This window comes from Rattus norvegicus, chromosome 19, assembly GCF_021556685.1.
Source record: "Rattus norvegicus strain SHRSP/BbbUtx chromosome 19, alternate assembly SHRSP_T2T, whole genome shotgun sequence".
In the NCBI taxonomy this organism is placed as follows: Eukaryota; Metazoa; Chordata; class Mammalia; order Rodentia; family Muridae; genus Rattus; species Rattus norvegicus.
The window spans coordinates 53,506,465-53,520,188 of NC_141552.1; the positions used below are offsets into that span (position 1 = coordinate 53,506,465).

At 44.9% G+C, this 13,724-nt stretch overlaps 1 protein-coding gene across 2 annotated transcripts in view; it reads left to right on the top strand.

Moving 5' to 3' along the window:
• Hydin (Hydin, axonemal central pair apparatus protein) overlaps window positions 1–13,724 on the top strand; it is a 345,749-nt gene that overhangs the window by 162,937 nt on the left and 169,088 nt on the right. For both annotated transcript variants that reach the window (XM_087594210.1, NM_001427650.1), the window contains 2 exon segments: window positions 9,534–9,772; window positions 13,459–13,720. In XM_087594210.1, coding sequence (XP_087450336.1) covers window positions 9,534–9,772; window positions 13,459–13,720 — 501 coding nt within the window.

Sequence of the window (13,724 nt, forward strand, 5' to 3'; positions counted from 1 at the left end):
CATCTCCTGAAGAATGTCCAGTGAGACAGGACATTTTTCATGTATCTGATGACCATGAAGTAAATATTTTGGAGCCCTGACCCATTGCTGGCACTCTGATGACCAAGGGGAGAAACAAACCAGAAATAGAACAGCTCATTTCTTTGGAGTTCACAATTGCACAGAAGAAAGGAACTTGAACCCACAAGCAACACAGCCAGATGATAAAATGTAAGCTCAGAAGAGGAGGCGGCCAGCTCCTCTGTCAAAGGAAAGCTTGTTGCCAGTCGGAAGATCCAACTGGAAGCTCGAAAGCTAGACAGCAGGAGGCCAGAAATGGGCATGCGTTTATGTGCAATGACTGTACTTGGATCAGTTAGGAAGGGCAGGTGACCTTCTGCCCCAGGCAGCAAGTCTGAAAAAGGCATCGGTGCCCTCTTAGGAGAACTGGGACTAGAGTCTCCAGGCCAGAGCCCATGTGTAGGATACCAGACCTGACGATAGGTCACCATGTTTGCAGAGGGCATGGATGATGTCTCAGAAGGACCTGAGGTCCCACTAAAACCCACCCATCCCAAACCATGAGTCTCCAGTCTTAATGGGTGGGTGGGGCTTAGACATGAATCAGACAGAACAAAACATGGCAAACTTGACATTTGCAGTTCGTGTGCTCTGAAGCTTTCATGAAGAACTTTTGAGGGAAGGGGGTAAATTTATGGAGGGGATACATGGATTTCTAAAGGGGGCTCAGGATACTGATCGAGACAGTAAGGAGCCATTCCAGAATCTTCCACAGAAGAAAACCAGGCTCAGGTCTGTGTGGTATAGCGCCATCAGTGACGTGGACCAGAAAGTAACATGAAGAAAGCTCACTGTTTCTTGAGTGGACAAGGTGTGAGGTGTTCGGCACCCATTTTTCATCTTCATAGAGCACATCCAGCGAAATGTGACAGCATACAGCTATAACCCTGGGGGTTGTGTGTTCAAGGGTGTTCCTCCCTACAGAGACCAACCCCCGGTTCCAAAAGAAAAAGAGAAAAAAAACAAGGTTAACGGATGGAGAACCTACAACTTAGACTGTAAAATCAGCCCAGGGTCACCTAGTGGCAGATGACAGACTCCAGAATTGACCACTAAGTCATGTGACTCCTCAACGCACAATCTGCAGTCATGACCCCACACGGCCTCCCTCGGAAAGCCTAACATCAGTCCTTCTACATCTCCCTCTTAACCCCCAGTTAATTGTTTAAAGCAGCAAAATGACTCACTTGAAGGGAGAGGGGTCTATGACTCCAGATGCCATTTAGAGGATGAAAAGGGGGCAGGCCTCAGTGAGACTCCATTGTTCTTTCCCCACAGAGAATGGGCCGTCTGCTGAGATAATAGAAGTCTAACACAACCCCTCACTCCGTGCTCCACGAGTGGGTTCCTGTTGTTATCTGCTTCCCCTTATTTCATGGGAGGAAACCTCACGGGTCTCAAATGGCAGTGGGGCTGTTCTCAAGCTCACGTTTCCTGCAGGCTTCATAGTTATCAGCTCTGCATAACAGCAGGTCTGCCAAAGCACGGATCTCGAGCGTGACCCGGGCAAACAACAGCAACCTCGGGAGCTTGACCTGCATACGAGGCGCAGGGTGATAGCCCGTCTTCACAAATCAAAGGCAGATGTTAACATTAGATCTGTGGAACCTTGCAAGGAGGGCTCATCAGTAATCAGCAGAGGGCATGGAATTCTGAACTGCAAAATATCACAAATCCTCCACCCTTCCCACGGTCACCACACACACTTGCACAGAAGCATGTATTTCCTATGTATGTTAGCTACGGGCTGTGAAAATGGCTCACTCCCCAGCCCTAATTTCCTGAAAAAACAGAGACAGCCGTTACTATCTTTTTTTCTTTTAAGATTATTTTTTATGGGGTTGGGGATTTAGCTCAGTGGTAGAGCGCTTGCCTAGCAAGCGCAAGGCCCTGGGTTCGGTCCCCAGCTCCGAAAAAAAGAAAAAAAAAAGATTATTTTTTATTTGTGTATGTGCCTGAGGTAGGGGTACCTTCAGAGACCAGAAGATGTCAGAGCATAGACCTAGAGTTAAAGGTGGTTGCGAGCTGCCAGACGCGAGTGCTAGGATCGGAAGTCCATACTCTGTAGGAGTGCGAAGCCATGCTCTTGCATAGCATTCGCTCACCTCTAACTGTCCTTGTCGTATTCTGATTGTAAACACTCGACTTCTCCTGACCAATTAACCATGGAGCCCTCTCTCCAGCTCCAACTGAAGTTTTAATGGGAATTTTTTTTTGGAGGGCTTGCTTTGAGCATCTTTGAAAGAAATGTACGGAAGCATATAGTCATCTTCTATCGCTAGGTTTCAAATTCTCATAAGCCTACTGGTTCACAACAATACTAATTTGTTATCTGTCAAGACTCTGGGCCTGGCCTCGCCACTTCCTTCTCACAGGATCACCAAGGCCTGGGATAAGTGTGGTAGCCAAGCTGCATCTCTGGGGGGTGGGGCTGGGGGTTGGCTAGAACGGACTCGTCCATCTACAGAGGAAGGATCCACAGCTTGGCTCCTCCGTTCCCTGTCAGATTTTTGCTTAGCAGCTGAATGGCTGACAGAGCTCTCCTGTCCCACTTGATATCAACATGGACTGCCCTCAGTAGATACTGGGCCACCATAGCTACCCTATTATGTTGCAGTCCCTTAAGGTCTCTCAGGCTCAACATTTTCACACTAAGTGTTCAGTCTGACTAGGTCCTACTGAGGTGATCTCCCCATCTGAAGGGGAACTGTCTAGGACCTTAACTGCGTCTGCACGATCCCTTCCCAGGACCAACATCAGCGTTTGACTGAACAACAGAGAAGGTAATTGTGTCCCCCAGGAGATGGACATTAGGGTCCATCTTAAAATTCCTTCAAACACAAATCTCCACAAACACTCCTTTCTGGTAAGAATGTTAAGCCTTAAATTCTTTCTCAGAATCCATCTTTATTTTCCCAATGCCATAATCTAGTGTTTCCCAGCAAAATACTATTAAGCCCATTTTTTTGTGGGAACAGTTTAGATTTGAGTAAAAGAACAGTAGCAGTTGCGGTTTATGGTAACGTACAGTAGCACCAACGCACACGCGGCTGTGGTTAACCATCCCCTCACACGGGAGGCACAGTCAGAACACAAAGCTAATTAGGTCAATAGGCTAACCGGGTGATGCCTTAGTTACTTTTCTATTGCAATTTTATTAGCATAATCCATGCAGTTTATAGGGAAAGGGGGTTTGTTTGGCTTACAGTTTGTAGGGTTGACAGTCTGTGGGAGCAGACTGCAAGCTCACATCTCAAACCACAAAACGGAATCGGAATCCTTTGAAACCTCAAAGCCTGCTGCCAGCGACACACTTCCTCCAGCAAGGGCACACCCTCCTAATCCTCCCCAAACGGCCAACTGGGTAGGGACCAAGTGTTCAAATACTCAAAAGTCTTATGGGGAGGGGGGTCTCATTCAAACCACCGCAGGTGACATTCCCCAAGTCCAGCACCTGGAGAGCAGCTAAGCAAGGACTCAAGCCCAAATCTGTTCTTCCTCAGAGCCTTCCTTCCTAACCTCTCTCCATCCACTGTTGTCTGACTGTACTAGGGTCTTTTGTTAGCCTATTCTTCCCTCCTCCAACAGCAAATGCCACACTGACTAGGCCCTCCTACAAGTGCAAGGGCACCCTAGAAAGTCAAGCATCAGACCACACAAGCACGTTAGACCAATCCAACTTACCCTGAGAACGGCCCAGGGCCTTAGCAGCTGGCACTTTATTATACCTTGCCCTTAGATTCTATGATGTATTTTGCTGTCTGGTTCTATGCCAGGCATTGATTAATAAGCTTCATCAAAAAGAAAACTCACTGATTCAGCCCTGGAGAGCAACTTCAGTCTTGTTCCCAGAGCGTCGTGTCAGCAGGAATCGAATAGAGACGCCACACATCGAAAACTGATGTCCCCTGACCTGAAATAGCACTCCCACTGGCCACAGCCTCACTTCCCTGTGTATAGTGTGGTCAGAGGAGGAATATAAATAGCCAGAGAGAGCAAAACGACTTTGACAGGACCGTCTCTGGGAGATGCCACACGTATGGATTCTTTTTTTCTTAATGGCAGTGATTTATGGCCGCATTGTAAGCCGCGTCTCACAGACGAACAAAACTATATAGTATGCTTTAAAGCCACAAATTGGGAAGAAAGGCCAGAGGAGTAGAATCTTCTCGCCCAGCACTTACTTACTCTCTCTCTCCTGCTGCCTCTGTGTATTTTCTCAATAACAGACGAATGGGAAGTCTGGGCCCTCTCAGGTTTGAAATGCCAGGCCAGTCTCTCACTGGAGCCCTTTACCTTTCCAGACCTGAGATTTGAGAGAGTTGGAGCAGGTGGCACACCTGGGCAGTGGCTGGGGTCTAAACTAAGAAGTAGTTTTGTCAGCAGCTCACCACATCACCTTTGCTGGGACCCAGAACTGGACTACATTTCCCAGGCTCCTCCCAGATTAGGTGTGTCTGTGTGGGGGAGTTCTAGCCAGCGGAAGTGGGCAGAAGGGATGTGCACTTCCCTTCTTGGTATATAAATCCTAGTACTCAAGTCTCCATCCTGCCTTTGTCGCTCTCTAGTGATTCGCCAATGGCCAGAGTGTCCAAGTGTGTCACAGTCGGCTCAGCTGAGGTGTGTGTGGGTGACTGTGTGGAATAAAAGCCAGTCCTCACCTCTGTCCCAACTCGAGAACAAGCTGATACTGTGTCAACCCATTGAGCCCCAGGGGTCCGTTATAGCAGCTACCATTTCCTTATCTAAAAGCAGCTGTCTAGAATCTCAAACTGGAAATGTAAAAATGCCAAGATAGAAGGATTGCTTAGCCCAGGATGAAAAATTCATTTCCATATATCACTTTAACGGTGTAGGTCATGCTGGAATTATTTCATTCAACCTCCAGTGACAAAGACACTCACCGGGAGGAACGCAGCCACCTGGGTCCGTTTTTAAATGGCTGCAGAAGATTGAATTTGCATTTATAGTTCTTTTGGAACTCACTTTGATGCCATCTTTGTAACTAATGCCCTAGAGGATTGGTCTGTTTTCACTTTAGGACTGGTTAGAAAAAAGTCTTTGGGACATGAATTAACAAGCTATGTCGGGAAGTATTTCTTTGAACCCAAATATGAACATAATACTGTGACGTTCCTTCCATCCCTGTAGTTTCTCTTATCAATAACGGCTCATCTACCCTCCTTAAAATTAAGTATATAGGAATATCTTTCTAATTATACCTGTGAGGCAAGTGTGGGGGCACGTGTGTATGGGAGGAGTGTGGGCCCATGTCATCACATGAAAGCAAAGGATGTCATGTGTCCTTGTCAGTCTGCCTTGTTTCCTTGGATCTCCCACCAAACCTGGAACTACACTGCTGACCAGTGAGCCCCGGAAATCCTGTCACCACCCGCCCCACCGCTGGGGTTACACTCACACAGGAGCGACCACACCCAGCTCTTTACAGGGGTCCTGGGGATTTGAACTCAGCTCCTCATGCTTGTACAACAAAGTTTTTACCCACTGAAACTCCTCCTTAGTCTAAGCCATGTAAATGGCAAACATCAGTATCTGAACGCTCTGGAGAAGCAGGAACTGACAGATTCTGATACTCTACTAGGGCGGAGTGAATGTGAGTGATGAAGGTTCAGAGAGATTTGGGGGAAACAGAGGGCATCATGCAAGATTCATCTCCCCACCCCACAGGTGTCAACTATCTCGTGTGTCTAGATCAATCTCTAATGTCTAACTGTTTTCCTCTACTTCTGTGTCTCTAGAAGGTTCCACATTCAGAGACGATGAGGAATGCTAAGACTTTTGACTTTGAGTCAAACCTACAATTTCTATGAATGCCAACGTCGAAGTAAATTTTCCCCAGCACTGTTCGTGAATCTGAAAAAAAAAAAGTTCTTCTGGGATTCATTTAATTCATTTACACTTTCATATGCAATTTTCTTGTTTCTCACGTAGGCTTCAAAGCTCAGGGAAAAGTAACTAGCTTTCTGGTCTGTGTTATATCTATCCTCAATCTCAAATTGGAAAGTGAGCGTGCGGGTTTGAACATTGGGTTTTCCTTGTACGAGTCCTGTGAGTCAGTTCCTCAGAGAGTGGCTGGTGGATACCACTGACCAGATCCAGCCTCCCAGTCTGCACTGGAACTAGGCTGCATTTGGAATGTCATCTTGTGAGACATCACCTGTTGTCAGACTCCTAACATTTGCTCATAATCTGTACTTTTTCCTCATTTGCAACAACCATTAGCACAAGCCTAGACTAAACCCTCCACAAGTTTGTCAGGACGTTTCTGACTCATGGATACAATTGTATGTGAGTCTCATAGAGTGGCATGTATCTTGATATTCCTCCTTTTTATTGGAAATACACCCTGGAAATTAAATGGAAGAAGGACACTTTTATTTTTAGTTCTATCTTTTTTTTTAAAGATTTTATATGTACGAGTGTTTTGCCTATGTGTATGTATATGTGCCTATCTGTGTGTCCGGAGTCCATGGAGGTCAGAAAAGGACATCGGATCCCAGGAAATAGACTTACACATGGCTGTAAGCCTCCATGTGGGTGCTGGGAATCAAACCTGGGTCCTCAGAGAGAGCGGTATTGCTATTAACCACGTGACCCTCTCTCTAGTCCAGCAGAGGATGACTTTAGACTGGAAAAAACTCCAAAGCTAGTGAGAGCAGGGAGTGAACTTTACAGTCACTTTTAGATACGCTGTTTCCTCCCCATGCTTGTTTGTTTGTTTGGGGTTTTTTGTTTTGTTCTGTTTTGTTTTGTTTTTTGAGGTCTTCTCCTGAGCCCAGGACTCAGAGACGTCTAGGAAGCCAGGGAAGGTTTTCAAGCAAACAACCACATTCCTACCTAGTGACCTGGAGAGTTTGCTTCACTATTCTGGAAGCTTACATACCATCCCCCTGGCTTTCCTTTTGTAGCCTTTTCTCAGTGTATTGCTGGTAGGAACTAAATATTTTGTAGAAGTAATAGCTTCCCAGAAATAGAACCAGAGTTAAATGAAAGGAAATAGCTATCAAAATGGAGGGACGATGCTTCCTATTAATTTTGAAATCATTGCCTATATGTACAATTAGAGAGTAGGTTAGGCTTTTTAATCAATAGTGATATAATTAGGAGCACATCAGTTGTTAATTAGGTCTAACTTCACATTTGTGGGAATAATACATTTGTCACAGTCAGAGGATTCGAACCTGCCCTCCTCCGGACAAGCGCCATGTTCTGTAGATTTTCTCAGGCACTGTCTCCCCAGCCTCCTCCTGACTTGCATTTCTGTTGTTTACCTGGCTTCTCTGAATGTCACATCAGCTCCTCGAGGGGAGAAAACGTGCTTTGGGTATTTTTATATTTCCACAATACCTGAATATTAGCAGTTCTCCCAAAGGCTGAGAATCTTACAAACATAAATATCAACTATTGAGACCTAATTTGGAAATTCAAAATAAAAAATGTGATAGGTTCGTTTAACTGGATATTACACTCAGGCTGAAGAGAGAATTAATGAACTGGACGAAAACTGAGCAGAAATCATCCAACACAAATGAGGGAGTAAAAGTAAAGAAATGTAATTAAGAGGCTAAGAGGTGGTGTGTCAGTTAGCTACGCCCCTCTGTGACAAAACGACCATGACAAACAACTTAAACGGAGAAAGGCTTACCTTTGGCTCCTGGTCTCAGAGATTTTCAGTCCATGAACACTTGGACCCTTTGTCCCCGTGACAGCCCGTGGTGAAGCAGACCCCTTCACTTCATGGCAGTCAGGAGGTAGAGTGCAATGAAGAGCTGCTCAGGTCCCAGGATCACCTTCAAGGAACGCCCTAGCGACCTCACGTCTTCTAACTTGGCCCCACCTCTGAAAGTTTCTTCTGCATCCCCAGGGCACCACCGACCCCGTGTCACGTCTTCGTGGGCCCCCAGGGGACACTCTAGACCCGACTATAACAGAGAGGGAATTAGGAAGTTCTAAATCAATAAGAGGTAAAGGATGAGACAGAAATAATATTTAAATAGACACATATTGATAATTGTCCAAAAATAAAAAAATCAAACCAAGGACTCTAGAAAGAGATCAAATTCTAAGCAGAATGCTCTGCGGGCATCAAAGACAAGGGTAAGTTCTAAGAGTAAGGTATAGATTACCATCAGAAGCAGAAACCATATTTTAATTGCTATTTATTTACAGCACAAGTCTTTTTTTTTTTTATAATTGACATCTCATCTTGACCTCAGTTTGACATCTGAGGTTTTCCTCTAAGCTGAGCTGCAGGATTTGAAGGACCAGAAAGTACAGCGGTGCGTTCAATCTACCCTGCGTAACTCCAGGGAAGGGCCCAGAACAACGCATAGTGGCTCAAAACGAGACGTGCCTGCGCCGAATACAAGGAAGAAATACCGAGTCATTTGAGCTGTGAGAACCTGAAGTAAAGAGATTACCCTACACAAGAGTGATCGAGCTAATGTCAAGATAAAAGACTGGCACATGCAGTCATCAGTCTTTACTTTACTTTGGGAGACAGGACCTTGTTATTCAGTTCAAGCTGGTCTTGAACTCAGGCTCCCCCTGCCTCTGGCTGAGAGTGTTGGTATGCGCCACCGTACCTGGCTTCATTTGTCAAATATTGGTTAAGTGTCTGCTGCGTTCACTGTATTTTACACGCACAGCTCTTACTACATCCTACTGTAGATACTTAGGATGTGTCTGTTAAAAAAAAAAAAAAAGCTAAACACACAAGCCAGTGACAAACACCTCCTATGCAAAGCTTATATTCCAGTGCAGGGGAACAGTGAGTATGGTAAGGAAAGCTGTGTTAGAAGGCAGTAAGTGATAAGGAAAAAGTTCTAGAGCCAGGCGAGAGTGGCCAGCGGTGCTAAGGTGGGTCAGCCATTTCCAGTGTGGCGGTCAGAATGGCTTGGCTCAGCGTCATGTCCAAGTCTGAGTCAGCCTCGTAATGGATTTCAAAAATAAGTTTGCATTTTAGCTAACGAAATTCTTTTATAACACGAATATTTTATTTATTTATTTTTATGAAATTCTTTTAACTCCGATAAAAACACAGAGAAGCCCGGGTGACTTCCCATCATGTTTACTTAAAACGCCACTCATCTTTACTCTACAAACTTCTCCTCTGAGAAACGTTTCCTTGAAAATTCCAGAAGGAAAAGCTGGCTCTCCCATTGGCATCACAAGGTTAGAGCGGATAACTAGTTGAGAGCTTATCGTAGTCATTGTGAAGGGGAAGAGACACAGCGAATCTTCATTCCAAAGCAGAAGGGCGACCGTGCTCTTCAGACTCCGTCTGTTGTTTGAAAAGGGAAGTTAACAAACATCCTGCTTCCTTGGTTCTAAAAAACTTAAAATAAAATGCTAATGTTTCTCTCTGAAGTTGAATTCTACAGTGCGGGCCATTTGAAGCAGAAGGTTTTGACACATCCAATACCCAGTTAACTTGTACTCTTCTATTGCAGGCAAACAAAAAGTCCCTTTGGACGGTTAAACCCAGTGAGGGCTCAGTTCCTGCAGAAGATGACATCCCACTGACGCTGACTGCCAACCTGAATGACATAGTGACGTTCAAAGACACGGTCATCCTGGAGATTAAGCACAGTAACACCTACCGGATCCCCATCCAGGCCACTGGGATTGGTTCGACCATTGTTTCCGACAAACCGTTTGCTCCAGAACTCAACTTGGGATCGCATTTTAGGTAGGGAAACATGGAGCATTCGTATAGGTAATTACATGCGTCTTGGTCTTAATTAAATAGAACTAAGCCCCCTCCATTCCCTGTCCTAGCCTAACCTCACTCTTTCCCTCCTTGGTGGATGTACTGGATAGAGGAAGGCGTTTCCTAGACGCAGCAGCTCGGTTACATCTGCTACAAGAAGACACTTCCACACTGCCACTCTGCGCTCTATTCCCTTTCTGTTACTAGGCTAAAACAACTTAGGGGAGGGTTTATTTCTGTTGGCACTTCCCTGTCACCGTACATCATTTGAGAGAAGCCAGAACTCAAGTCAGAACGTGGAGAAATGCTGCTTGCTATCTCATGCTCAGACTCTTGCTGAACAAATTTCCTTAAACATCTCAAGAAGCCCAGGGACTAGCCACGCCCACAGTGGGCTGGACCTCTGACGTCCATTACTAATGAAGAGTAGATCCCGCAGACCAGCATAGATAAACGCTATTATTTGAACCTTTCCAACTTGGGCCCGGCAGAATGGCTCCCGCAAAGAAGGGTGGAGAGAAGGAGAAGGGCCGTTCTGCCATCAGCGAGCCGGTGACCCGAGAATACACATTCAACATTCACAAGTGCCTCCATGGAGTGGGCTTCAAGAAGCGTGCTCCTTGGGCACTCAAAGAAATTGGGAAATTTGCTGAGGCCATGGGGATTCCAGGTGTGCACATTGACAGCAGGCTCAATAAAGCCGTCTGGGCCAAGGGAAGAAGGACTGTTCCGTACCGTATATAAGTACGTTTGTTCAGAAAGCGTGATGAGGACAAGGAGTCACCAAACAAGCTCTACACACTGGTAACTTAGGTGCCTGTTACCACATAGACGGTCAATGTGGATGAGGACTAACCTGCTGAGTGTCAAATAAAGTTGCCAACTGCCAAAAAAAAAAAAAAAAGTATTATTATTTGACTCTGGTTTTTGGTTTTCCTTTTTTTTTTTTTTTTTTTTTTTTTGCTTTTGCATTTTGTTTGTCCTAAGATCCTAGGCTGTATAGAATTGACAGTGATTATTCTAAGTGATTATTCTCCAGGCTTAAAAGGGGGGAGCAGTGACTACTGTATGTTTGATTCAGAGTTTCTGCCATAATCTTCCCTCTCTGATTTCAACACCCCTCTCATCCTCTCCACAAATGGAGAAAATACGGACTCAGCTTAGTGTAAGCTTAGAGTCTACCTAGAAAGGTAAGTCTTTGCAAGGCAGTGCAGAGCCAGTCACTTTGGACAACATATTTCTTCTATTTGTTCCCCCCTCCGCCCCCATCACAGCACCAAGGTTCCCCTGACTACCCAGGGAAGGCTATAAGGTCTGTCAATAGGAGGCAGTGCAGCAGAGACCCTTCGAGCAGTGCAATTGAGTATGTGTCTAAAACACCCGAGGTTTGAATGTAGGGGGTGGAGGATTTGTGTGAGATTCACTCCTGATTCTGCAAAGGCATTATGTAGTTATCAGTAGCGGACTCTCAGGGTTTGGCTGGGATGCTGTACTGAGAACACACCTACAGCTGTCATTCTGGCCTTCTGATGTAGCAGTCCTGAACCCGACTCACAGGTGCTGTGTTCTGAGAAGTCCTTCCCATAGACGGACTTCCCATCCACCCCTCCTCTCCTCTGCTTTAGCTCTCAAACATGGCTCTCAGTTGTAAAAAGCAACAAGCAAGAGCGATGTAAGGACCCGGGGAGTTGAGCTGTTGGGTTTTTGCGTATGTTCAGGTGTATGTTTCCGAGTCAGGTAAACATCAAAACTTTCCTTTCTACTTTATCTCTTGGCCATAAGGAAAGGCATTTGCGATTGTATAGTAATGCTTCTAATTTCTTACAGGCACACAAATCTAACTACAGAAACCAGTATTCTTCACACCGTGCCTAATTGCTTGGGACTCTTCTCAATCTATAAGTAGCATCAAATATCCTCTACCCAAAGGATATGGCAACCCTTGCCTGGAAATTTGAGGGCTAGCTAGCAGTTTTATGAATATATAAACAAACTGTTGTTATTAGCTTTCAGTTCCCATCTGTCTAAAGCTTGGTATTCTCCTTTTTAACACATACTCATGATGCCAACAATAGCCAAAAAAAAAAAAAAAAATCAACAAAAACCTTGATGGGCACACCATAGCCCACTGCCTGTTTCTATGAAGAAGGTTCTGTTGGCTTGCAGCCAGTATGTCTCTGACCATTTTCACACTAAGAAGAATGAATAGAGACAGGTAGCTATGCCTGAGATCGTATGGCCCAAAGATCTAACGTAACATACTTCAGCCCTTTACAGAGGAAGTTGGGCAAACCCTGTACTAAAAGAATGTCCACATGCCACCATTTTTTTCTGGTTGCAAATTTGGGTGCAAATCTCTAAGATATTTGGAGCTTTTTCTCCCATCCTGATATGGAAGTTAATATGGTTCTGGTGGATGTGTTTCTGTGGTTATTAAAATCATACCGTACATAAGTGGCAAAGGTCAAAGTAATTTATTAATAATATATATGTTTACTTTTTCTCCCCCAAACTTACCATTGGTCATAAAGTTAAATTGTTGGGTAGAGACCATTCTGTTGACTCTGCCCCATGAACCCAAATATTTAGAGTTTTTAAATGACACCTAAAATTACTTCTCCTGATTATTTATTTGATGTTACAACTTACCTGTGAGATCTACCATTTCCTGACGTCAAGCAAATGGGAGGGAATCTCAAAGCCTAATAAAATCTTAGAAGAAAAATAAGCAGTTGATGAAAAAGCGGGGTGTTCGTCTTGTAGCTGCTGCTGTTGTTTGTCTCACTGTGTAACCCTGGTTGACCTGAAACTCCCTATGTAGGCCAGGTTAACCTTGAATTCATGGTGATCCTCCTACCTCAGCCTTGTAAATGCTGATATTACAGGCATGCAGTACCTTGCTTGTCCTTGGATGATCTTTTGTCCTTAAAGAAAAATATTATGATTAAATCTACAAATTGGATGGACATATACACGCACACGCACTTCTGGCCTTCATGAGTACACACACACACACACACCCACACGCGCGCGCGCGCGCGCGCGCCACTTTAACTTTTTTCATTATATCTTAGAAATTCCAGCTCCCTCATAAAGAGCTCGGCAAATAAGAAGGTCTTTCATAAGTACCCATGAAGTAGAGAAAGAATGAATTATTGAACGAAACAGTTGCAACTTGGAATCATAAAGAAAAAAAAAGTCTGAGAAAAGTGTCTAGCCTCGTTGGTGTTCTTTTCTACTTCAGTCCCGCCCCTGTGTCCTGTCAAGGCTGACACAATCCCTGTCAATCACATTGAACATCAAAGTAAACCCACCGTCACCAGACATATCTCAGTCAGGAGAAGTGTGTTCAACATGTTTCAAAAGCAGATTTCTCCAGCTTGGGTACTTTCCTTTCCTTACCTCAGAACCATCTTCCATTAAGAAGAATGCTAATGCTGTCTGTGTATCCTACACTGGGCTCTACCTGCTGGGGGAGACAAAGAAGGCATGGGAGGCCTTGAATCTTAGTAATCTTGTGACCTAGACTCCCTGAATGGTTGTTTTGGGTTTGTTTTTTTTTTTAAGTCTTCTTTTGTTGCTCATTCTATAAGTATTTCCAACAGAACAAACCTAATGGGTGTCATCAAACCCAAGAGCCCTCAGCACCTGCCCTTCTTTTCCAGCCTGGATACCCACTATTACCGCTTCAAGCTGACCAACAAAGGACGGCGGGTCCAGCAACTGTTCTGGATGAATGACGACTTCAACCCCAAAGAAAAGCAGAGTAAGAAGGGCTCTACTGGTAGTAGCCGTCGCCAGTCCAAGGTCTCCCAGGAATCCACAGATAGCGGGAACCCCGTGTTTCAACTCCACCCTGTCAGGATGGAGTTGTACCCAGGGCAGACAATCGACGTGATACTCGAAGGCTATTCCGCCACGCCCAAGGTAA